Source organism: Diadema antillarum, unplaced genomic scaffold, assembly GCF_040938485.1.
Source record: "Diadema antillarum isolate AM-2024a unplaced genomic scaffold, OU_Dant_1.0 scf00000017, whole genome shotgun sequence".
NCBI lineage: Eukaryota > Metazoa > Echinodermata > Echinoidea > Diadematoida > Diadematidae > Diadema > Diadema antillarum.
Genome location: NW_027270906.1, coordinates 775,197 through 801,602, shown reverse-complemented (window position 1 = coordinate 801,602; position 26,406 = coordinate 775,197). Strand labels below are relative to the sequence as shown.

The window sequence follows — 26,406 nt, the reverse complement described above, 5'->3', positions numbered from 1 at the left end:
TGTTACGTCATAAACCCTCAGCTGCACGGCGCGCCTGGCCCTAGCAGAAACTAGAGCATGCACTTTAGTGCGCGCATGCAAACCTCAAATACGTGCAGCCTGAACCCCCAAGTTCTTTGACCCTACCTGCCAAAATATCAAAAATCCTTCATAAATTCCCCCAAAATTCTCGGTTCATTACCAAAATTTAACCATCTGTTACTTGTATCATTCTAAACCTTTCCTGCAAGTTTCATCCAAATCCATTGACTACTTTTTGAGCTATTTTGCACACGGACAAACTAACTATAGTAACTAACTAACTAACTAACTAACAAACAAACAAACGACCGCGAAAACATAACCTCCTCCCTTGGCGGAGGTAATAATCTAATTATGCTGGCACATATGAAATTGCATTGAGTATAGGATGAAGGAGAAGAGAAAATATGAGAAGTAAGAAAAGATACTACCAAGATGGAATAGTAAAGCAACATGATTCAAGAAACTGATCATCACTTTGTAACATTGGTGAAGTGCAAACGAATACTCTGCAATAGACCACCACTTTACTTTGTGTCAAGCCATATCATGAAAGTTTACGGCTCTGTATAGTGTTACAAAAAAAAAAATATGGACGGCTGTGTGATGTGTCGACTCCATACATATATCACAGTAAGGCAAGAAGGTGCGATGCATTGTGCATCGATGGCTAGGACTGTAGCATGCCTCCAAGCCAGGGATGTCCAGATAACTTGCTCTCTGCGGATGAGAAGGAAGAAAGAAAAGAGAGAAAAAAATAAGGACAAAATAAAATCTTTTTGAGTGAGATTAGTCTACAGCCATGCACTTAAAAAAAAGAGATAGCAACGGGAAATTTGATATCATACAGTGGACTCCCGTTATTACAAAGTCCTCGGGACCAGCAGTTTTCATTTGTTATGTCAAAATTTCATAACCGAACAACAAAAAAAAATTTATATAGAGTGGGTAACGCTGTGACCCGAATTTTTACTTCGTTGTAGGAATTTCGTTATAACCATGTTCGTTATGACGGGAGTGGACTGTACCATGATTTAAACAGGTCTGTGACATTTCCCCTGACATTTTTTTGAGATTATGTATATATATATAAAAAAGAGATTGCCCAAGATACACTGAGACAACAAACTCTCAACAGTTCCATCTCATTGACCAAAGACATTTTCATAAATCTTTTTTTTTATACTTTGTCAAATGAAAATTAAAAATGTCCAAAGTCTTTTGTCTGTGTATGAAACACTAGAGATGAGGAGTATCATCAATGTCAATTTTTATAAAAGAGTTTGCAGCCATTTTTGAATAAAAAGACAATGAAATATTTGAAAATGGCTTGTCAAAAAAAAAGAAGATTATCTCTGAGCAGCAGCAAAGTAGGAGCTTTTGATATGACAGAATGTGTAATGTCTTTTGGAGGAAAAAAAAAACTTACAAAGCAACATCATTACGTACAACAGTGCAGTCTATATAAGCAGGGAGGTGCCACTCCCTGATATACTGTAAAAGTGGATATTTTTCGCGCTTGGCCAGGTCAGAAGAGTTTCGCGTGTTTTTAATTCCGTGGAATCAAGACATCACGCACAGGAACGTATGGCACGCAATTTGCGTGATTTTATTTTCGCGGTAGTTTCTGGTTGCGCGAAATGCGCGAAAATTTCAACAACGCGAAAATTCCAACACCGCGAAAATTTCCACTTTTACAGTAAGTGTGCTATGTTCACATCTGAGGTAGATATTAAGCTAGGCTAGTTTCAAGACTGTTCATTTTATTCTATAATAAGATTTCAGGGTTTGCTGTTTGGAAATATGTATCATGTTATGTTGCATGATTCACTCTTTCTGATAAAATGCTTGGTAAGGCAAATTTAAGAAGTGATTTTCCTCTGGTTATAATCATTTGTCACCTTTTGACAAAAAATTGCAAAGAAGTGTAGATAAAGTGACAACAAATATATTTTCTTTTTGGCAGGAGGTTGTGGAAAAATTTGGAGATTTAGGGCTAAGAGAGTTATTAGATTACTGACTAATAAATTGCAATATACCATGTCCACAGAAATGTATGTGATTCTTGTAACCTTTCCATGACCACAATTTCAACATGCCACTGAGATCATGTGCACATAAGTCCATGTTTCTGGCAGATGCTAATGAACATTGCAGGATTGGAATCATCACTACAAATTGGGGACCAGAGAACCACATGAAGGGGGAGGGGGTTAAATTCTCTTTCCCATCCCCCCTCACCCCAATCCCACCCCACAAACACAAAAGTAATGAGAAAATCAAAACACAACTCTCCAAGAGTTCCACCCATGAACTATGACCCTTGACACCCCTCCCTCTCTGTGCCCCCCCCCCCAATCTGTCTACAGTACCCATCTCTTCCCACCCCACTACTACAAAACACTTTGTGGCCCCTCCATGTTATTACCTTACAGCAGCAAACATCACGGCCAGAAGGCATTAGAGGAGAGTCTGCAAAAGTAAGATGGTTCAATATAAATCGCCATGCTTCGTGCAGCAGTATAAACCCACGCCCTGATCTGCGTAAACTTGTTAGCTGTGAGACATACCATTAACCGCATTAGCATTGATGGGGAAGTAATTCCTACCGGAGGGAGTGGTTGACCTAGCTTTATAAGCTGAAACCATTCCCTTCAAACACAAACAAGGTTTGAACGTGATGCAGCTAAACATTTCCCCAACATGTCATCATCAGCTTACCAGTATCAAACTACTTACATCCTTACTTTGTTTCATAGAATGTGGCTCTCTTTGTATGATGTTATGACACATTCAAATCACTGATCTGCCACTCATTAAAATTTGGAAGATTATTCTACTTTGAGATATCTCATCTAAAATCCATGTAAACATTGGTGAAAGTACTGTTCATAAAGGTTTCAGTTTAACAACTATATTCCAGGGCTGCCAACATTTTCACATCAAAGTCAATAATATTCCAAAGAGCAATCTAGAAGATACTGCTGAATTTCATGCATGCCGATGGGTCAAAATAATTCCCAAACCTGAAACGCTATTATTTCATCTTGTCAGGACATGAATATATATTCAAGTTTTCATGAAGCTCATTAAGTTTTCATTGGGAACTCCTGTATTCATTCAAGTGAAATATACAATGAGTTTGGTATAATTCTATGGTGAAACAGCTATGGTCGAAAAGAGACCCTCCCCCCCCCCCCCAAAAAAAAAAAAAAAAAATGGTCTCATCTTGCATCTGTCATAACCAACACTCCCCGGCATCAAAACATTCCATTTTTTTTTTTTTTTTTTTTGGGGGGGGGGGGGGGGGGAGAAGGTCCAATTTTGATGCAAAAGCTGCATTGTACATTCTATCAGCCCATAACAGATTGAAACAGTAATACGTCGAGAGATAATATAACCAACATCTCTTTTTGAATCTCAAGTTCACCCTGTTTGAAGTAAAAATAATGACGATCTGATTTAACAGATTTAATGCAATTACTGCGATTCACTGTACGTTAATTAAAGAAAGAATTCAAGGATATTCAGTGAGTCCAGAAATCAATGAATTCCTCAACAGCAACTGTCATCTCTTTTCATTATGGCATGCAGGAGACAAACAATTCCACCAATTTTACATCAACCTTAAATAGAATGGAGAATATGTGGTCAGAAGATTGCTGTTTTTCCTCCCTTTTACAGAGACCTCGGGGCTGGAGCAATGACAACTCTTTGCCGAGGAAGTCACGTTCGTATGGAATCTTAAAGGGAACTAGCATTTACAGCTTCAGTGACATTAAACCAAGTATATGAGAGCTAAACACTATCTGGAAAAATATTTCAGGAGAAATGTGGCAGACTAGTTTAAATCATGGAGTGATATGAAATGTCCCACCGACTTCTATCTATCTCTTCCTCTTAAAACTCAATACTCTAAAAGCTGTTATTTGCACATATTTTGTGAATCACTATTGTGCCGCAAATTTCACAACACGCAAAAATAGCACTACCTGATTCTGTTGATCATATCTAATTTACAGGCAGGCATTAGTGCACTTACAATAGCCTCGGTCTCAAATCACGAATACAACATCTCGCGAAAATGTCTGTGACCTCTTCATTCTCAAAAATATCTGCAACAGCTTTCCCAGTACTTGCACACATTCTGCCTACTGTTTGACAGTCACATAACGAAGTTATAATAACCTTGGTTAACATGACCTGGCAAACGCTTACATCCCTGACCCATTACTTCCCAAAGTTTTCACTTTTCTTTTCTTTTTTGTGTGTGTGGTGTATATCTTGATATCTTCATAAAGAGAATTTCAAAGTCGAGAAATGCATGTGAATAAGGGTTTTGTGGTTGTTGTTGTTGTAGCTGTTCACCATCTAGCAACAGAATTAGAATATGTCCAGCAGACAATATTTTAAGAGCAGATAAAGTGTTCTGGAGTTGTTCTGTTTTTTTAATATAATTCATACATATGACATGCATACATGTTCGATTGTCGTGCAATTTGCTAATGGAATACAGGTTACATAAAGAACTTGACTTGGAAACTGCCAGAAGGCTGTACGTGTCTTCTTGATATTGCCTTTAGCTACGTTTCAGTAACACACATGCTGGAAAATCCCCAGGCTGGGAAGTCAGATGAGAAACAGAGAAAATTTGCCCCTATCTCCATACAGCATTTCAACTACCCACATTCAATGTCTTTACACCTGTAGGCACATCATACCATACAATTTTTTTTTTCTGATTTGATTTGATTGGTTTCTGCATTATATCATTGCTCATGCAGATACATACACATTATATACATTGTTGGTGCCATACAGTATATACATAAACATTAATTGTTAACAAAGTAAGTTTCTTCATCACCTTTACAATGTACAACAAAACATATCAGCGATGCAGTGAATAACGCAGAAGGGCTACAGCTTATGCATTGCTTGATTTGCATGCAGCCCTCCTGCATAATACATAACATATAGGAAAATAGGATGGAGGGATGACTTGCATAGAGATAGGATAGAAGAAAGAAGAGAGGAGAGGTCTGTCTGCTTTCGCTAATACACAAAGTTAGATCACCTGGATCACTGAATAGCAAAGCATGGCAAAGTATTTTCTCACCGAGGTACAGGTGAACAGTTACAGGTCATGGTTGGTTACATAACATCACGCAATAAATTCAGAACGGTGATGTTTCCATGAGGGAATTTCATATACAATACAATTACAATGAAATTATAAGATCACTAATATCCAGAGAGCAGCAATTGTCTTTACAGCTTTAAGAGTACATAGACTATAAAACAGAAGGAAGAGAGTTCCAAATTAGTGAGTAGGTCATCACAAAATTATGTTAAAGGCATCAGAGATTATATGCTAATGAAGGCAGGGTCTATCATGCTATTATTTGGAAAGTTATTATGATGGTTCACTCCGCACTGCTTTGGATACTGGTAGCTTGGAATGCTGTGCTACTCTTTTGTCTAATGGTGTTTAGGCCTAAAGACAGATTTTAATCATTCACTTTTCCATTCACTTTAGGATTCTCAGACACATGTTGACTTGGAATGCATTCCATGAGGCTCCAGGGGGTAATGGACTAATACTTGAAAGTGGGATGGTAGATTTTAAACTTGAACTTGAACTTAAACTTTATTCTGTTTTTGATTTATAAAAACATAACTTTGTACATAACAACAGACAACAGTGAATGAGTACCATATATACAACCATGCAATACGTAACATATAATGATAATGATAATGAATAACATTTATATAGCGCTTAATACTGATGTTTCTAAGCGCATTGATCCGGAAAAAAAAAGAAGTATGACATTAAAATAAAATACAGCATTATGTAAATATACAAATTATGATATAACATGCAACAGCAAAACAACATAATTAAAGTTGAGTAAACAGATAAGTTTTCAACGATGACTTGAACTTATCAACGTTATCAGCATTACGAATATGGAGAGGAAGTTTATTCCAGAGAGACGGGGAAATAACAGAAAAAGCCCTATCACCATAGCGGGTGCAGGTGCGGGGACCATGTGATAGTTGGAGAGTGGAGGAAGAACGAAGAGAACGGGTTGAAGTAGAGGAGCGGAAAGAAATTAAGTCTTTGAGGTAAGATGGAGCAAGATTATTACATATGATGATTATAACAGTATCGAGTATATGTGTGTGTGTGTGTGTGTGTGTGACAAAACAATATCAAAATGATTTACAGTTAGGAATTAATTTCACTGTGAATTTTCTCTCTTGTTTTGGTTATGTCTTCATGGAGGGCAGCAATCTTTTCCAATATTTACATTGGGTTCTTTTCACAGAAATAACACAAAATGCAGTATACAGGTGTAGAATACATTTTATGAAAATAAGTTATCTTCAGTAGATTTTAGACAGCACCTAGAGGCTGTAATCACCTCTTTCATAAAATACATACATGTGCAAAAGTCAACCAACATTTGAGATTAGAGAAATGTTCTAATTCCAACCATATTGTGCCCTGTCCTTTCATAGTGCTATTCTCTAATATTGCTGAATACCTCTATTTCAACAAACACAAACCTGAGAAGGTAGAAAGGGAGCCTCGATAGTTACTCTCATATACTCACCGACCTCTGCGAGGTAAACGGCCACTTTGCTGTGACCGTGCTTCTTGGCAAAGAGTCGCGCTGTGTGACCCTTCTTGGTCTCCAGACAGGGCGTGGCATCCCCCTCCTCCACCAGCCACTTCACTGTTTTCAGGTAACCATTGGAGGCTGAGTAGTGAAGAGGAGCCCGACCTGCATGGGGAAATGGTAGGTAATGATATAAGCTGCTGCATATACCATACTTGCCAACATTTTCATTTGAGAAAGCGGTAGAATCCAGGATGCCTATGCGAGCAGTGCTAGCTTGAATGCTACTGAAATCTTTCAAAAGCGGTAGTCTACCGCCAAATGCGGTAGAGTTGGCAAGTATGATATACAGTTGAACCTCTTGTATCCGGACAAGTCGGGACCGGGGCTCATCCGGATAAGGGATTTGGCCGGATACGGGAGACTCAATGCTTTATACATGTACATATAATAATAATAATAATTGACAGTGCTTATATAGCGCATAACACATAGTGATAATGTCCCTATGCACTCAATACATATACATACACATATACTGATGTAGCCCATTGTAGTACCACATGTAGTAATGTGTATACTGCAACCTTTTCATTGTTACACTCAGTAACAGACAGCTACATTATCTAATACCGTACCGGGCCCAAGGTAAAAAGTGATAGCGCATTTCGATTGGGTTGCTCTCTTCCCCACACTCTCTCTCTTTGTGTGTGTACTGTGTGTGAACAATTTTTGAGTGTTCAATATCATTCGCTGCTCAGCCAATGACTCGAAACAATGCATGTCTATCTAGTCATATCGCCGGCTGTGTATGGACCTATTTATGTGGCAATGCGATATGAGAGGACTCGAGCGCATAATCTGTCCATGTTTTTGCGATGATTTGGGATGTTTGGGGATGATTTGGGATGTTTGGGGATGTTAAAATGTCTGAAGGTAAGCAATGTGGAAGGAAATTTGATGTAATGTTGGAAGTAATATGTAATTCATGCGTGTTTGTGTAGGAGTTCTCAAGGAGTTGGGAATCCCCCTTTCCTCCCGTAATTATTTTAAAGAAAAATCATGGCGAGACTGCGTCCGTATAATAGAGAGATCCGGATAAAGGGAGGCCGGATAAGAGAGGTTCAACTGTACTTGCATTTTCAATGTCATATATAGGGAAACCCCATTTACAGTTATAACCAGGTTGCCAAGACTGCTGGTTATGCTTCATTGCAGCTAGTTACCACATTGTTAATGTACTTAAAGGGATTATACAGTTTTGGTTGAGTTAGGCTATCAGGTTTCCAGCTTTTTTGTGCAATAATGAGAAACCTCTCATGAAATATGGAACAGCATACAATTTTATGAGGAATTCAGAGATTATCTGATGAAAAATTTGTGCTACAATGGCTTAGATATTCAGAAACAAAGAGGTCCTAATTAAAGGTGTGAACTACTTTTTCTTAGGACTGCTTTGTTGTACTTTGTTTTTGGATATCTCGGCCATTTCAAAACAGATTTTTATCAAATAAACTTTGAATCCCTCTTAGAATTGCATGCTCTTAAGTAATTCATTAGTGATTTTTAAGTATCTTGCAAATAAGTTAAAATCTGAATCCCACATCTCAACCAAAACTATGCCATCCCTTTAAAAAAATTGTGACTGCTGAATTCAACTCAGTAAAAGTGGTACCTTGTTATAAGTTATAATGGAGTTTACCCTTTTATAAAAGAGTTTCCCTGTATCAGCTTTGCACGAGTTGCATTGAATTTAATTTCCTACACTTCTACATCACAGTTCATTGCAGAACAAGGAAGGGATGAAGGAAGGAAGAAATGAAAAACAAGAGAAAATGGGGGATGATAACGGGAAAGAAGTATTAAGATGGGAAAGTTTAATGGAGCAAAAGAAAAGAGATAAAACAGAAAGAGTACCAAGGATCAAGGGAGTTGAGGAAGAGGGAAAGGAATAACAGGAAGAGGAGATAACGATACGGATCATAATGATGATAATGATGATGACGATGATGATAATACTGATGATGAAGATAATGATGATGAAGATGATGACAATGATGATGATTATGATAATGATGGTGATGATGACGACGATATGATGGAGAGGAATAAGTCAGGAGGGGATGAGGAATGAAAGCAGGAAAAAGGAGGGAAGCAAAAAGAAGTAAGCAAGCTGCAGAAGAAGAAAACAGTGAAGAGATGGCATCCAGGACTATGCATTCACGCAAATTAGCAGATTGAGTGCATAGAGAACCGACTCGTAGACAGGAAGTCGATCCAAATCGAGAAATAATCGATCAGAGAAGACTGAGGCGTAAATTAAAGAGAGACAGACAGACAGACAGACAGAGAGCATTGGAAAGAAATAAGAGACATACAAACAAACAAGCAGATGGGACGGAGACAACACACTGAGACAGGCTATGACAGAAAAAAAAAACAGACAAAACAGCATGAAAAAAATACAGAGTAGGAGAACAAAAAAAAAAACAGATCTAGGATGAAACAGGATGGGGAATGCACTTATGCATCCTCTAATGTGATAAATGAAGCGCTGAACACTAAAGGTGATAAATGAAGCGCTGAACACTAAAAATAACATCGAACCACCTAGGCATATTATTAATAATGATAAGTACATTGAAGATGAAGCTGATGTGGCAGAAGTATTCAATGAATATTTTGTAAGCATAGGACCTAATCTTGCCAGCAGTATTCCGCATTCAAATACTGATTTTTATTACTTTCTAAAAGACCAGAATCAGCAGTCTCTTTTTTTTGAACCTGTCATTGAAGAAGAAATCAAAGATATCGTGCAAAACTTGAACACTAAGAAAAGCTCTGGATGTGATGGAATCACCAATTTTCTCCTTAAAAACATCATTAATGAAATAGTTATACCATTAACACACATTTTTAATCTGTCGTTATCTACTGGCATAGTTCCACAAAAAATGAAAATAGCTAAAGTAGTACCAATTTTTAAAAAAGGACAAAAAGAATCTGTGACAAATTATCGCCCTATATCTTTGTTAACTTCATTTTCAAAACTTCTTGAAAGGTTGGTATATACGCGCACACACAAATTTTTCGAAAAGTGTGAAGTTTTCTGTAACTCCCAGTTTGGTTTTAGGAAAAACCACAGTACGACCCATGCCTTACTCACTTTTATCCATAAAGTTGCTCATGCTATAGATGATGTCTCCCACACTATTGGAGTTTTTCTTGATTTTTCGAAGGCCTTCGACACAATTGACCACGATATTTTGATTTACAAGCTACGACATTATGGTATACGTGGGAAGGCTTTGGACTGGTTTCGAGATTATTTATCAAACAGAAAACAATTTGTGAGTATAAATGGCCGTGATTCTCAGTTAAAGTTAATTTCATGTGGTGTTCCACAGGGCTCCTTACTAGGCCCACTATTGTTCATTTTGTATATTAACGATCTTCCTAGTTCCTCGCCAATTCTTTCCTTTATATGTTTTGCTGACGACTCCAATCTGTTTTTTACACACAGAGATCCTTATACTCTTGTTAACACAGTGAATAAAGAACTTAAATCTGTGCAATCTTGGATATACGCCAACAAATTGTCACTTAATATTGATAAAACTCATTGTATGCTTTTTAGCAATAGTCTTAAAACCCTTCCTTTTCATATTAAGTTTAATGAAACTGAATTAAATCAAGTCAGTAGTATAAAATTTTTAGGGCTTTTTATTGATAGTAATTATCTTGGAAATCCCACGTTAGTTATTTAAGTAATATTCTTTCTAAAAATACGGGTGTTCTTAATAAACTTAAGAGTGTTTTTCCAAGTCAAATTCTGCTTAATCTTTATTCGACTTTGATTACTCCGTACCTTAATTATGGTATTCTTGTGTGGGGGAATGCAACTAGAAATCTTCTTGATATACTGTTCCGTATTAAAAAACGTGCCATCAGAAATATCAACCATGTCGGATATTTGTCCCACACGAATGATTTATTTTTGAAAAATAAAATACTGAAAATATCATATCTGTTCAGTTACAACGTCGGCATATTTATGTACAAATTTTCTGCCAACGAGTTACCGGGTGTTTTTACTAGCATGTTCAGAAAAAACTATTTGATTCATAATTATCCTACCCGCCAAAGTGACGCATTTCACCTTCCACGTACTCGAACAATTTTCGCTACAAAAACGATAATGTATACGGGCCCTAGATACTGGGATGACCTCTCCCCCGAAATAACAAGCTGCTCGTCCTTATATTCCTTTAAACGTAAATTAAAAGAGTTTTTATTGAGTGCATATTTTGCAGACACTGAACAGTCGTAATGTCTTATGTAATACTGTGGTATGTTATTGTCCAATCAAACATTTTGTCAACACGTTGCAGATTCCATTTAGGGTCTTGCCATCGGCCTCTCTGAATTCATCATTAGCAATTCCACATTCTACTTCGTTTCCCTCTCTTCCTCTTTCCCTCTACCCCTCTCTAACCTTCTATGCAGAGCTTGACGGCAGGCACCAAATGGCTTAATAGTTGTACATGTTACTTTTTGTGTCTTACTGATCATATCCTGGTGAAAGTTTTAATGCAACAATAGTTCATAGTATATATACCAAAGTAGGCTGTATAATAATGATGGCTCGGTCACAGTAAGTTCATATTAATGTATAGTTTGTTTGTTTTTCTTCTTCTTCTTTTTCTTCTTCTTTTTTATTACATAAAATTTGGCAACCTTACATCATCATTCTGGTCTTATCTTCTATCCATTCTCCGTTTCTTTTTCACAAACACTGATTACTCGGGGCTTACAGCCAAACAAGCTAGCTTTCATGCAGGTCCCGTCATACTTCTCTTTGATCAACCCCATTTCGATTTCGATTTTGACCAGTTATCATTACATGTAATCACTGTGTTATCACCATGTATATTGTTTGTTTTCTGCACATTGTTCACAAGGTAAAAGAACTTGTCTGGTTTCTGTTGTAATGTTCATAAATGAGAAGTATGAAAATAAATGAATTGAATTGAATTGAATTGAATAATGCTTCTGAGTCCATCTAATGGGTTCACCAAATCCAATATCACTGAAGCAAACAACGAATTTGCAAATAAAACATCACCACAGCGACCACCAAATGGAGGAATACATATGCAAAGATAAAGGATAATCTGTCCCATCTTTATCACCCTTCGGATTCTTAAAAACTCAACTTTTCTGGACTATACATATTCAAAGATACATTATATTGCATTTTCCTCAATCACAATCTGTAGGGCCAACTCTTTGAGATATGATCATCATCATTACAGGATTTGAAGCAACAACTGGACAAACAAACTGGTTTGTACATCGTGCTCCATCAGGAAGAAATATCCCATGGATAGAAGAACATATTCAATGGCGCAATTAGTCACAAGCCGAGTTTGGTCTCGTTTACATCTATATCATAGAGTCACTGCATTCTATAATATGTGGGATTTTGTGGTCAGATTGCAGAGTTCATTAAAAGTATATATATGCTATCTGATAATCTGAGATTTCCTTAGAAATTATGCAAACGCTGGATATACATGGTAATGAAGAATGCACAGAATGGCAGGTTTAAAAGGGGAAAAAGGGAAAACAGAGACTGTAATCAACCATGAATTATTAACTTACTGCTTGAAACCAAATTGCTTTCAATAATGGCTTTTCTTTTTTTCTTTTTTGTACAAATAATCAGCTTCTGCTCGAGCAGAAATATTGTTATTCTCAGCTGGCATATCACTTTGATGCCTGCACAGAAACAATCTGTTGAAGGTGTGCAATTAAGCATGGCATGTTCCTGGGTACTGCTTTTTTTTTTTTCAAAAACAATGGCATAAAGAGCCCGATGATTTGAATTTCAACTGAAATATATCACTACCTTTACAGAATTCCTCTCTGTGCTAGTGGGATACATTGACTTCTCACTTGACTACTAAAATTATTCTCAAGGATAAAAAACTTGATATGTAAAAGCATATATTCATTCTCTTTTCTGAATTCTGGTGCAGTATTTAACCTGTTGCAAATGGGAACCAGACAAGCCATGTAAAAAGTCTATGAGGATAGCATGATCTTGACAGAAAAGAGGTAAAATTGTTAATGAGCGGTAACCAGTGGAGAACAGATAGATTAATACATTGTCCTCATTTCACTAGCAGTGAACTTTATCAAAAATGTGCCTTGTGAAAAGAAAAGAACTGAAATCCTAGCATTTTCCACATATAAGTTCTTTCACTGTGTTTCCTGTGATAATGTCATGAAGGAAAGTTGACATCTTGTAATATGACTGCACATTGCAAAGGAACACCTCACACAACAGGGGGAGAAAGGTGGAGATCGGAGCCAAAGATTCCAAACAACAGCATCGACTCACAGCTGTAATCCTCATTTCCATGCTACTGTTGAACACAATAGTCTGAAAAAGTTAAAATTTCCTTTCACATGACAACAGGACTACCATTGATGTTCAATAACCAAAAGATAAAAATTATCAGTAGAATGAAATAATCAGGAAACTCTCATATATATTAGGAAGCCATTTTCATAACACGAAGGTTTTGCAGATAAGGAGAGAAGCCATAGAAATAGATTCAGGTAGGATTTATCACAAATATCTCTTTGTGGCAATGATGCAAAAAGGGGGGGGGGTACATAAATATTTCCTTTCAAAAGCAAACTCCACTTTAACTCTATCAGAGCTTGCATAATTGGCCATGTGTGTGGAGTGCTCACAGTTCATTCAGTCGTGAAATGTCATGTCTAACCTTGCCACTCCAATGACTCTCTGATCAAATCAGTGATATTTAGCATTTCATCTCAGTGTTATGCGTCACAGCATAAATGCCACGGCACCCCATAGCCTGGTGATACCACTGGACAAAGATAAAGATCTACGAATTTGACTACCAGACTAGCTTTTGTTGTGCGATAGATAAGTGAATGGAATCGAATTACCTGACGTCTGGGTGTGTCCAATTATAAAGAGATTACTCATGGCAAAGATTAAATGTTAACATTCAGTGCAGAGATTCTATATTTCATCTTCAGGCTACCAGGAGATTAGGTACCTTACACCCTGTTTAGAGTCCCCTTACCTTGGAGGATCTGCCGAGGAACTCCAGAGGACATGCCAGACAAAAACAAAAAAAGGCGAAAGACACCCTCGTTTAGAGTTACCTAGTCGTCTAGCACAAAGTCGGCATATATGTTTCCATGGAAACCACTTCTCCTCGAGATAGGCAGGCAGTTTCTCGCGCGCACATATGCATGCTCCGCCACAAACAGCAAATGACAGAAATGTGTGCCGTGTTCATGCCATGACCGTTTACAGTCCCCTCATCTAGCTCTATAGTCTAGCACAATCTATGGAGATTGTGCTAGACTTGAGCTAGGCTGTCTAGCGTGATCTCTACCTCAGACTTACGCCAGACTCACCCCCAGACTCGTGCTGTGTGCTTTGTGCCGTGACCGTTTAGAGTCCCCATCATCTGAGGTGGACATGGCATGACCTCCGGAGGTTGTGCCATGTTTTGGGGGACTAAACACGGTACAAGCAAACTAATGCCATCACCAAAAACTCTTGCACTACCATGACAATTAGAAAATTTAAACAAGAGCAACAACAGAATTGACACACATTTTTTTTTTTGTTATTCAAAGTCCATAACTCACTGATTCATTTGTAAAGTAAATTAAGAGATTCTTGAAAAAGGGGCTCCTGCCAATGTGCTTTGACGTAAATTCTTTCAAAGGAACTGCCTTCCTTAATGTAAGGCAGTGAGTATAAATCAACTAAGTGAAATATCTAGAATACACCTGCAAAAAAAGCATAATAAATATAAGAAATACCCTTACTATAAGTATACCCTCTTTATATGAACTAAACATATCATGAACTGGACTTCACATCCAATTATACTGGAGTCCAACAGATTAAGTGACAGTGACATTATAAAAGAAGAAAATGACTTTATAAAAGCAAACAAAAGAGTAGCGCACTGATCAAATCACAAACCTAATCTGATTTACTTAAATGACCATGACCAAAGTCAATATTTCAACAAAAATGTGTAAAAACTTGAATTTTATGATACTCTATTTTTGCCAGATATTCATAACTGAAACATTCATTTTTGTTGTTGTTGTTGGTCAGGCTATCAATTTCAATTCAAACTCAGGCTGTTGTTCCCTGCAGCCGCCTCCCTTCCAGTACGTACCTAGGGTACATCCTCGTGACTGTGTATGATAATGGCTTCCTTGAAACCATAAAACGGTCTCTAGCAGTCACCCAAAACAAAACATAATACATCTCCATGGCAATATCCAGCTGCAAGAGGAAGTGGGGAGAGGGGAAGGGAAAGGGGGATGATAGTATACAAATAATACACAGGTGAGAGTGCGTTGGTGGAGATGAAGAGCACTTGAGGGTATTTACAAATGTGAAACATGCACGAGGCGAAGCCGAGTGCATGTTGCACTACATTGTAAATACCCGAGAGTCACGAACTCTAACCTGTGTATTATTTGACTTATAAAATGGGTCGAAAACTAACAGCATTTTTCATGTACCTTTGTGGGTCAATATCGGTCAGCTACATGCTCAAAAGTCAAGATGTCCGAAGATGTTCATCCCAAACATTTACGCACGTCGCACTCCGAAATCCCGCACATGTAAGTACTGTACGTATAAGCGTATACGTACGCCATTTACGCACAAGAAAGGCCGGTTGGCAGCCCGAACTAGAAGTTGTTTACAGGATTGACAGCGCGTATAGTAGCGCGCGACGCACTTGTAACAACTCATTGAGTATGCACTGCTAGTGTTAAACATTGTGACGTCAGTGACTTTACGCTTTTTTGCAAGGCCGTGCAATCGTAAGAAATCATGCACGCACACGTGACTCATTTCAGCGCTTCCAATTGGCTACATTCTTGAACCCATTTTATAAATATCTTTAACATCTGCTGGCAAGTCTTCTACGCAAGGAAGATGAGGGTGGCACAAATCAAGAAACATAGCATGACGAGCAAAGAATGGTGTTTACAGAATAAAAATTGTGCAGCACTAGCTATAGCAACTTGGGGAGAAAATCAAATTAAAAGAAGTTTATTAGGAATTTTAAGCATCAACAAAGGGTGTGAATACCCTGGAAACAGCATCTAGAAATAGACACAATAGTCTAATCAAACAGAATATAGAAATACGATTGCCTAATTCACTTAGGTATGCACGAAACAAATCAACCAAAGTGCAAGTTGTTTCAACTTGCGCTTTTCCCCATACAGACATTCCAACTTCCAAAAGAGTGTGACTGAAAAATACTTACTCGCAGCTTTCCACTCCTACGCAACAAAAAGTGTAGCTGAAAGCCACTTTTGCATCAGTCTATAACAACAGCATTCAAGAAAAAAAAATGAATTCAGAAATTGCTCGAATTGGAAAGAAATATCATGATCATCTTCACTGCCAACTGTTTTTCTTCATCCATTTGTCTATTGTCACTTATTAGAATCATTTTTATGTGAGAGAGACAAATTTTCTTGAAAATTATAGGCGATAATGACTCAAGACATGAATTATGACAATCAAACACATCACACTTGGGTGCAAATTGATCATAGAGTTATTCACCGCTGGACAGGGACTTCATTGAATTTTTGCCATCGTTTGGACAGCAAACGTTTATTTGTGTATGAGGGAGACAGGATGCATCATCAGTACAAAGACAGAGAAAAAAAAATACAGGAATCACAAGAAATTGTCAATAGTCAAGAAAAGGAAGGGAAAAAATTAACAAGTTAGAAGACAAATGAAGAACTTCTTAAAGTGTGGTGAGTGTCCTAGAATAAAAAACTTCCCATCAAATTTGTTGTGCATTCCTTTTCTTTGTCTTTTTTTCCCTGCTTCTAAGAAATGAGTCTCAAATCAACTGATCCACGATAGCAATTGAATGTTGACAGGAAGATTTTGTAATGACGCAAACGGCTTGTCATCAGAATTATCAAATTCCATAATAACGACAACAATTCCACGAAATTCGCTTGTGATCAAGGCAAGTCTAGTCAGAAGAGGGTACATTACATGAAATGTGATGCCTGGAGATAATTGGGTGTGATCATACGCCTGGTCACATAATAGAGCGGGAGCCACAAAGCCACTAATGATGACTAGAAATCAACGAGGGAGAAGATCGAGGCAAAGAAACAGAGACGGGAATTTGAAGAGAAAGAAAGAGATGAGGAAGAGGGAGGAAAACAAGGAGAGAGATGGAGAGGAAGGGAGAGAGTGAGAGAGAGAGACAGGTCTCAATGCATGGGCGGGGAAAACATACAGAAAGAAACATTGATCCATGATGAATTACATCTACCGTTACCATTGGTTACCAATTGGTGTGCAGTGCAGGTAGGTAGTAACTGGTACTTTGAGATAACATGGTGTTGAAAGGTTTACACAGAGCAAATTACAAGTGATGCACAGATTAACAAAAATATAACTGAAGCAAACACATCTTATTAAAGGTTCTGTTTACCATTGGGAGCAATGATTTAAAAAAAAAATGAGTTATCATATTTGATTCATTTGTGTGGGTCAGTTGTATCACAATTAAAGCATCCTACCATATAAAAAATTTGCAATAAAGCATAAAATATAAGAAGATATCACTATTTTTCTCGCTAAATCATAACTGCAGATGGTTTAGTCTAGAAACAATTTTATTATAACTACTGTTTACATTTTGGATCTTTAACAATTCTTAACATTGATTATACTGATTAACTTTTTTACACTGGTTGTATCTATCCCTACCTCACATTCTAAAAATATTTTGAAGCTCCTAGCCCGTTGAAGACGAGTCCTGAGTATACTCGGGCAGGTGTCTATGGGAAATGCGTGTTGTGGCAAAATCAAACCATCCTCAATGGGTTAAGCTGGGTTTTTGTGTCATCTGCAAAGGGTAAACAATGCCTTTAAAAACTAAACATACCCCACTGGTATTCTACATAATCTAATATTGAATCATAGTATAATCATACAATATGATAGGTTGTAATGTAGCCAAAACACACACCGTGCACTTATGTAGGGCCTACAGCAACAGGGCCAAAGCAAAGATGGAAAGTATTTAATAAATATACTGTTGAAAATAGAGGAGAAGCTAAAAAGTAGGGCTTGTACATGCATTTCCCTCAAAGCAAATCACTAATAAGGTACAGAAAAATGCATTATACACACACACACACACACATATAATATATATAAATACATATATATATATATATATATATATATATATATATATATATATATATATATATATATATATATATATATGTATATATATATATATACATACACATACATACATACATACATATATACCAAGGGAAGATCATAAGCAGATGAACTACTTTACATGGATTGCATGAAAGCAGGACTCTGGTCACACTATTGATGGAATAGGGAAAACAATCCCCAAATCGGATCTAACGCTTCTCACATGTCGAGACATATATTTTAGATGCAACCCCTGAAGGCCAAATGCAAGAAACTGTATCTGCCCATCCATCCATGTCTCTCTCAATAATCTAGGATTTCAACTGGCTAGAGAGGAAAAAAAAAAACCAGCAGAGAGAAACCCCCTGTTCAGACGCAAGCCAGTTTATACAAAAACTCGGTAAAGAAACGACGTATAAAGAATCATCGTATAGCCGACAGACCGTTCAGACGCTAATTTGGACCGTTCTGGAAAAACGTTATATAGATGCGCAGTTTCCCAATGCGCATGCTGTTATGGTCATGAGTGACAGCTGTGGGGTCACCTTTCGTGCGCGCTCCCATCATGTCCATTAAGCCCCGCCCAGTTATACCGTTCTATGGTCACCATACCTTCAGATGCACAATGGACACGATGGAAAGCTGATTTGTTATCGAGTTCTACTTCGAAACGGTGCTCTGACCATCGTTTCATTATAGGCCTACATCGTTTCGTTAGTCAGCATTCAGACGTATAAATCCATCGTGTAGCTATACTGTTCTAGTATAATTTTTTGCGTCTGAACACCCTATAAGTGCCCCAGCATCAGAGCTGCAATTCTTAAGTGGAGCGGGGTTGAGAGAGGACACAAATATTCCTATTGTGCGAGTTCTATTTATTCATACGGACAAGTGTCCCTCTGTGTAATTCCAGGGCTGCCAGCAGTCCCACATCAAAATCCGAGCAGCTAAAGGTTCCAAAGGCCTCTCAGGGAGATATGTGTATTTTACATGAATCCAACCTTTAGGTCATGATAATAATTCCCAAATCAGGGGGACTTTGTTATTCTTTCTTCAGACACAAAGAGATAGGCCTACTTTGGTTTTCAGGAAACCCCCATGGCCAACAGAATCAAAAACACTGGGCAGCTCTGCAATTCATGAATACTCATACTCCATACAGTCAAAGAAACTAAACTTTGTCATATCTTTGCTGAATTCATTTATCACACTGAACACTCTTGTACTTCTCCACACAGCAGTTTAAATTTCTCCTAAATCTGAACTCACCATACTCTCTAAAAAAGAATCGAGTGAAAATATTCACTCTTAAAGGAGTGAATACAAAAAAGAGTGGATTTAGAGTGAAATTGGAGTGAATTTTGAGTGAAAGTGTTCATTTTCACTCGTTTTAGAGTGACCTCAGAAATCACTTCAAAATCTTCGAGTGATCCTTGAGGTCACTTGAAAATGAGTGAAATTGAACATTTTCACTCAAAATTCACTCCAATTTCACTCTAAATCCACTCTTTTTTTGTATTCACTCTTTTAAGAGTGAATATTTTCACTCGATTTTTTTTAGAGAGTAGAAAACAAAAATTTCTGTGTCCTACTAAAAGATCTAACTAGAGAATCACAACAACAAAACGCAGTAATGTATCATATGATATGCCACTGGGAATACGCCTCAAGTACCATGACGAACAAAAAGGAAACTCTGAAACCAATGGCCGTAGCCACTGATGCTCTGAGGAATTTGAAAGCGGTGGGCAGTCTCATCCACTAAGTGAAGGTTGAAGGCTTCCATCTAATGATGATATTGATCAAAGCAGGCAACCATTTCAGAAGATTGCCCCCGCCACCGATTTGCAGGAATTCCATATTCCTTTTAAAGTGTCTGCTTGGAAAACTTCCATCGCACACACCGTGATTGCATCGTAGAGATAAATGGCTCTAGAGAAGGTCGTCTACTATGGATAATGACAGAAAACCACAGCTAAGAGTGGGTAATCACACTCGAAAGAGACAGAGGACAGCTCCCCTGGGAAAAGGTGGACATGAATAATCTTCCATTTGCCATGAAATTGTGATAAATATCAGAGTGGCAAGATTCATTCTTCATTGATGAAAAAATGATACTTTTTCTTGGTGCCTGAATCACAACACCATGTATTCGTCTTTAAACACAAGAGAATACATAAAAATCCAGTGACTATACAACCACTTTTTTTTTTCTACCCTCCCATTTACTGATTGCTGACACGGCACTGAAATTTTACAGTAAAGAATAACCCGGCATGGTGTTATAATTTACATTGCCATAGAAGAAAATAATGCCTCCGGCGACACTTCGTGGCGGAGGCATGATTCCACATATATTTCAAGCAAACTTGACAAAATAACATTCAAATTATTGAAAGAGTATGACCTTATTGACGAAATGACTATGCAATCTGCAGTTGTACAGTGTAGTTACATGAAAAATCCCTTCTTTAACTCAGTAGGGGAGTAAAATGCTTTCTCTGAAAACAAAGGACAGCATTAGGAATGGTCAATGTATCACCAGTGAAAGTGGACATCAGCCAGATATGGAACTCATAGGAGGATGATTTCCTAATATTTACATGGATGGAGAGAATGCAGTAATAATAGTGGGACATATCAGAGAAGTTTCAGGAAAATCTGATATTCCATTTAAAAGTTATATCGCTGGATGCCAAGACTACAACAGTTCACTTTACTGCAAGATAACCATATACCAACTATCAGGAAAATAAAGAAAATTTGAAATATTTTCATTTTTTCATGAAAAATACACATTTCCTTGACTTGATATTGATGTACGTTCTATATCAGGTGTAAAACTATTCCCCCACCCACCCCCTGCTTTCTGGAGGAGGTATATTGTAGAATCAGAAATGTTTGCATGTAATTAAATTTTGCAAATTTCATGAGCCAAGATTTCTGAAATTGAAATGCATGTGAATGTTCTTGTCTACACTAAATGCATTAAATGCCAGTGGCAATTCGAGAAAATTTAATGCCGCAAAAATGCCCGTCAGCTCCAATTCATGAAAATTTCATGCAGCGAACATTTCTTGCTTTACAGTAGTCCAGTGCTCTTTCATTATGCTAGCAAAGAGAAAATATGTTAAATTCTGTCTATATTCTCTTTGTATCATTGTCCTGTCATGATATCACAAACTATTGTAACCTTCTCATCCAGCAAACACTTGTGTGCTCTAGTACTATTGTTGCAATCACTCAAATATATATTTTGGTATCATTTCCTTCAGATGCTTTATTATACAGTTTAAAGGAAAGAAAATTTTGTATCTGTGTAGTCTACTATCAGCAAGTTATGATCTGTATTGGTTTAATTCATGCATCAGTTAACTTGAAACCTATTCATACTGGCAGCACTAGTAATGTCCATCTTGTCCTCTCATTTAAAAAACAACCACAAAGAAGAAACCAGATACTACCGCATCATACAAATCAACAGCTTTAACCCACTGAAGACTAGTATAGGAGTATCTCAGGCAGGTGTCTATGGGAAACTTGTGTTACAGCAAAATCAGCTCGTCCTCAACGATTAATAATGTCTTTGCATCCTTGACTCTGAACCTGAAATCTAGTGATAATCTGGGGGACATTTCATGAAGCATTTTGTCCGGCAAAGTTGTTGGACAAATTTAGTCTCAGGCAATCAGATGCAAAGATTTCAGTACCTTGTAACAGTTTGTCAGAAAAATATCCGACCAACTGATTTCACTTGTCAGATTAGCCTCATCAGTATACCACTGCTCCAACAGAAGGTCCCATCACTACAGTATCATACTATCTTGTTCCCCTGCAAATCTTCTTGGAGTTTGTGCAGTCTGAATGCTCAACAGCGAAACTTGCGATCTTTGTCATATGATTAGTCCACCACCTGTTTGTGGGCGGTGCCTCCGAAGCGTGTGCTTATTGAGATGTGCAAGTTTGCATTGTTACATCACAATCATAAGCTTTCGGTCGGCACACACTTCTTTCTTTGTTGCGCATGTGCACCAGCGACCCTAACTCCAAGAAGTTTAACTTACAGTGTGGACATACGAGCAAACTTCTTGAAGATTTCTCGAAGTTAAACTTTGCAATGCTTTGCCATTGTGAGCAGGTACTGTGTGACCACAGTTAAAGGTAACCAAACTCTAATTCTCACCTGCAGCATCAATGGCATCGACCTCAGCCCCGTAGCGAACCAGCAGCTTGATGCAGTCCAGGTTTCCGTTCATGGCAGCCTTGTGAAGTGGTTTGAGTTGGTGCTGCTGCTCCACATTGGCATTCTGAGTGGAGAAGACAAGATTAGAAAACGAAAAAAAAAAGACCAAAGATTTTCATCACCTTGCTCATTAGATTTCTGAAATTTGTCCACAATTCATAACAGATGGGATAGCAGCAACTCTTGCTATAAATAGCAACTTCCAGTTGCTGTTGATTTCAGCTAACTATAAAGCTCAGCTGAGCTCCCTCACCTTACTTTTCAGTGATTTGTGGGAATGCACAGATTTGTTCAAATTCTGAATCGACATCTCATAGGAAATTTAAAAGGGTTTGTGTTTGTTTTTTTACTTGAAATATGGTACACTGTTCCATACTTGAATTATACACTGAGACCTTGAATTCTCCATTTTGACATGATATCATCACTGAAATGCTATGTATGGGTAAAGAAATGATATGATGACAGATGATATGATATCAAACTTGTACAGAGCCTAACTGTCATGGAAACAACAAGTTTGATAATGTATGAAAAGGCTGTCAAGATAAATTCAAATGCTCACATAGCATGTTATGCACCATCGCTGTGGGGAACTTTAAATATGGTGATTGATACATCGAGAAGTCCTCAAACTGATTGTGTATTCAAACGATGTTCCGCCTCAAGGTAATCCCCGAGCAGATCCATCACTCTAAACAGCGCCATGTGAAAAGGAACATCATGGTTTGCCCCCACAATTTCTGCAAAAGGTGAAAAAACACCCTTTTCCCCCTTTTTTAAAACCTAACGCTGCATAAAAACCTTCGTAACTGTGCACTTTATTGATGCGTATTGTCCTTGCAAATGCTTGTAGTGAAAAGGTCAGTCTGCAAATCTGCTCCCAGGTTAGATATGGAGGGGAAACATGGGGTATATGTACAGTGATGAGAGATCTTATCATTAGCAATTGGACTTTAATCAGAGGGCAATGGCAAATTCAATTAGGAAGGACTTTCCTAAATTGAGTTGTAATTGGTGGGACAAAAACAACCCTGAAAAACCTGCACAAAATAAAACTCTCTCTCTCCCAAACACACTGGCAGAGTTCACATTTGGTTTTGATTTTGTTGATGATCATCTTTCTGATACGGTCATGATTAAAAGTACAACTGTGAATGGCCAAAATTTCATAGGAAATGTTATTAACCACAACAGATCAACTCCAGGTTAATCTAGGTAAGTTTGCTATACCACAAAGCCATTCAATTGAGTTTATTTTGCATGCTAAAAATCCTGTTATTTTCTCTTGAAAATAAGAATAGGGTCTAAAACATTGCATGAGTAAAATCAATGGCAAAATGCACATAAAAAGCTTCCACTGAAGTATTCATTTTATTTATCTATATTTATGTATTCATTCATTCAGTCCTTTATTTAGTTTCCTACAAGTTACATTCCTGAATAAACATCTACAGAGATTCATTCATTCATTTATTTAGTTTCCTAGAAGTTACATCCCTTAATTAACATCTACGGATCAAACAACAGTAACAAAAATTTGAACATCCCATGTAACAGAATGAACTTTACACAATTACTGTAAAGCAAGATATATTCGCCGCAAGAAATTTTTTGCGAAACGCAGCAGATGAGCTTTTTCGCGGCATGAAATTTTCATGTATTGTCACGGGAATTCAATGCATATGATAGAAAATGAACTTTCATGTGCATTTTACTTTTGCAAATCTTGGCTCTCGCAGAATTAAAATGCATGCGAACATTCCTCGTTATACAGTATCAAAAGCAAAGTATATGCTTAAAATGAGACGTCAGAGCAATATTTTGAATTAAGATAATGTAACATTTGAGGGAACCTATTCCAGAATAGCAGATGATTGGCGGTTGTAGATGTAAGTCCCCATACAAGCAGTTGACACACACACACTCCACACACGCATGATCCAAACCCCGCAACTCTTGTAATGTTACCATGCTTTTCTCTTCAATATCACTCAACTGACCTTTTTCTGAAAGCCATTTCAAAGCCACAGGATGTATCTGGCTACAAGATTTTTTAATGCCACAAAAGTCCTTATGACGCAAGTGCAGCCTATTAAAGCTGCTCAGCTGACCGCAAGTAACTTGGCGGCAGACAGCCAGGTGGAAATATCTCTGATTTGGCCAATTCACTTTGTCTATTTCCCTGGAAACCTGTTGAATGGGTATAATCCCACTTCAGCTCCTTGAAAGGAAGCTAGAAGGGGGGGGGGGGGGGCATTCTCACTCTGAATGGTAATTTTTTTCCACACTGTTGATTGATGTCTCTTCCAAGAAATAATAGATTTATGAACGAGTTGGCACCCTGATATTGTTCCTCAATTATCATCCATTACCCAGGGTATCAACCCTGCAGCCAGCATGAGAAAAAAAGGAGAGAGAGAGAGAGAGAGAAAGAGGGAGAGAGCAAGGAAGGAGAGGGAGGGGTAGACAAAGCAAGTGAAAAGGCGATGATATGGGAGATGTAAGGCCGTTGGTAAAAATTACTTTGCAGTGGTAAAAATTACTTTGCATTCTTAACAGTCTATTTTGCCATCTAGTAAATGAAAACATCCCAAGCTACCAGAAGGTTAAAGGGCTCGTATAGTTTTGGTTGAGACCTTACTTCAGGTTTTTAACATATTTTGGCGAGATAATGAGAAACCTCTTATGAAATATGAAAGAGCATGTAATTCCAAGAGGCATACAATGTTTATTTGATGAAAATTGGTTATGAAATGGCTGAGTACCCGAAACAGAGCAATACTAATAAAATGTGGGACCCACATTTCATTACGATCGCTTTGTTTTACTTTGTTTTTGGATGTCTCAGCCATTCCAAAACCAATTTTCATCAAATAAACTTTGAATTCCTCTTAGAATGACATGCTCTGTACTCTTTCATAAGTGGTTTCTTGGTATCTCGCAAAAAGTTAAAAGCCAAATCATCAGCTCCACCAATACTGTACCATCCCTTTAATCCTGAGACTGAGGGAGAGAGAAACAGGAGAACAGGGAGAGAGAGGATGGTACTGTAGAATTAACTTACAAACAAACAAACAACTGGCAAGGAGGAGAAGATGGAAAGATAACAAATATCAGTGAAAGAAATTAAACCAAATGAATGAAAACAACAACTGCAACAACAGAAATTGGGTGAAAAACAAACATACAAAATAAAAACAACAACAGTATACTTATCATCTTAAAGGGACTGTACAGTACTGGTTGAGGTAAGGATTCATGTTTTGAACATTCCTAAGTGAGATAATGAAAAGCCTCTTATGAAATATGAAAGAGCATGTAATTTTAAGAAGGATTCAATGTTTATTTGATGAAAATTGGTTTTTAAATGGCTGAGATACCCCCAAAAAAGTGCTAATAATAAAAGGCCACATGCCCCAACTTTATTAGTATCTCTTTGTTTCACATTGTTTTTGGATATCTCAGCCATTTCAAAACAGATTTTCATGGAATAAACTTTTGATACCCCTTAGAACTGCATGCTCTTTCACATCTCATAGAGTGGTTTCTGAATATCTCACAAAACGTTAAAAGCTAAATCTTCACCTCGACCAGAACTGTACACACCCTTTAACAGCAGAGGCAGCGGTTAAACCTGGCGATATTTTTGTATTCATTGATATGACCACATCTGATACTTCTATGCAAATGTTGCATTGCAATTTACAAAAGCATTAAATGAGAGCAGTTGAAGAGTTTTATCACAAAATGGGCTAATTGCCATTTTTAAACATTTTAAAGTTAATCATCAAATAGAGCAAAATAAAACATTTCTAGTGATATCTTCCTTGCAACATGACAAGGAATAATTTTGACGTTATGATTAAATATATATCACATACTTTCCTATCATTTTTCTTGTTTATTTAGCAGCTTTTATCACAAACATCTCAATACAACAAGAATGGAACTAACTTTAGTGATAAAACTCTGAAAAGTACATGGTACCTGCAGGGGCTAAAAAGGAGGAGATCTGTTTTTCTTAAACTTTCATGTACTGCCTAGTATTGACATTAATCTCTTGTGAATGTTTCCAAGGGACTTTTTCTTTTTCTTTTTTCCTTAGTCGTCTTTTTTCATGAAGCTTTATAACACATGTATGTCCTCTTCACCATTCTCATCAACATGCTAAGTGTCTGTCGCTGATGCATCAGTTAGGGATG

General features: G+C 37.5%; 1 protein-coding gene across 1 annotated transcript in view; it reads right to left on the bottom strand.

The window, feature by feature from the left end:
- Positions 1-636: 636 nt before the first annotated feature.
- Positions 637-26,406, bottom strand: part of LOC139726202 (uncharacterized) — a 39,598-nt gene continuing 13,828 nt past the window's right edge. The window contains exons 3-5 of the mRNA XM_071637274.1: positions 22,142-22,265; positions 6,645-6,815; positions 637-741 (exon numbers count right to left, since the gene is read on the bottom strand). Of these exons, the coding sequence (XP_071493375.1) occupies positions 692-741; positions 6,645-6,815; positions 22,142-22,265 (345 nt within the window). The 3' untranslated portion in view covers positions 637-691. The remainder of the gene's footprint in view (positions 742-6,644; positions 6,816-22,141; positions 22,266-26,406) is intronic.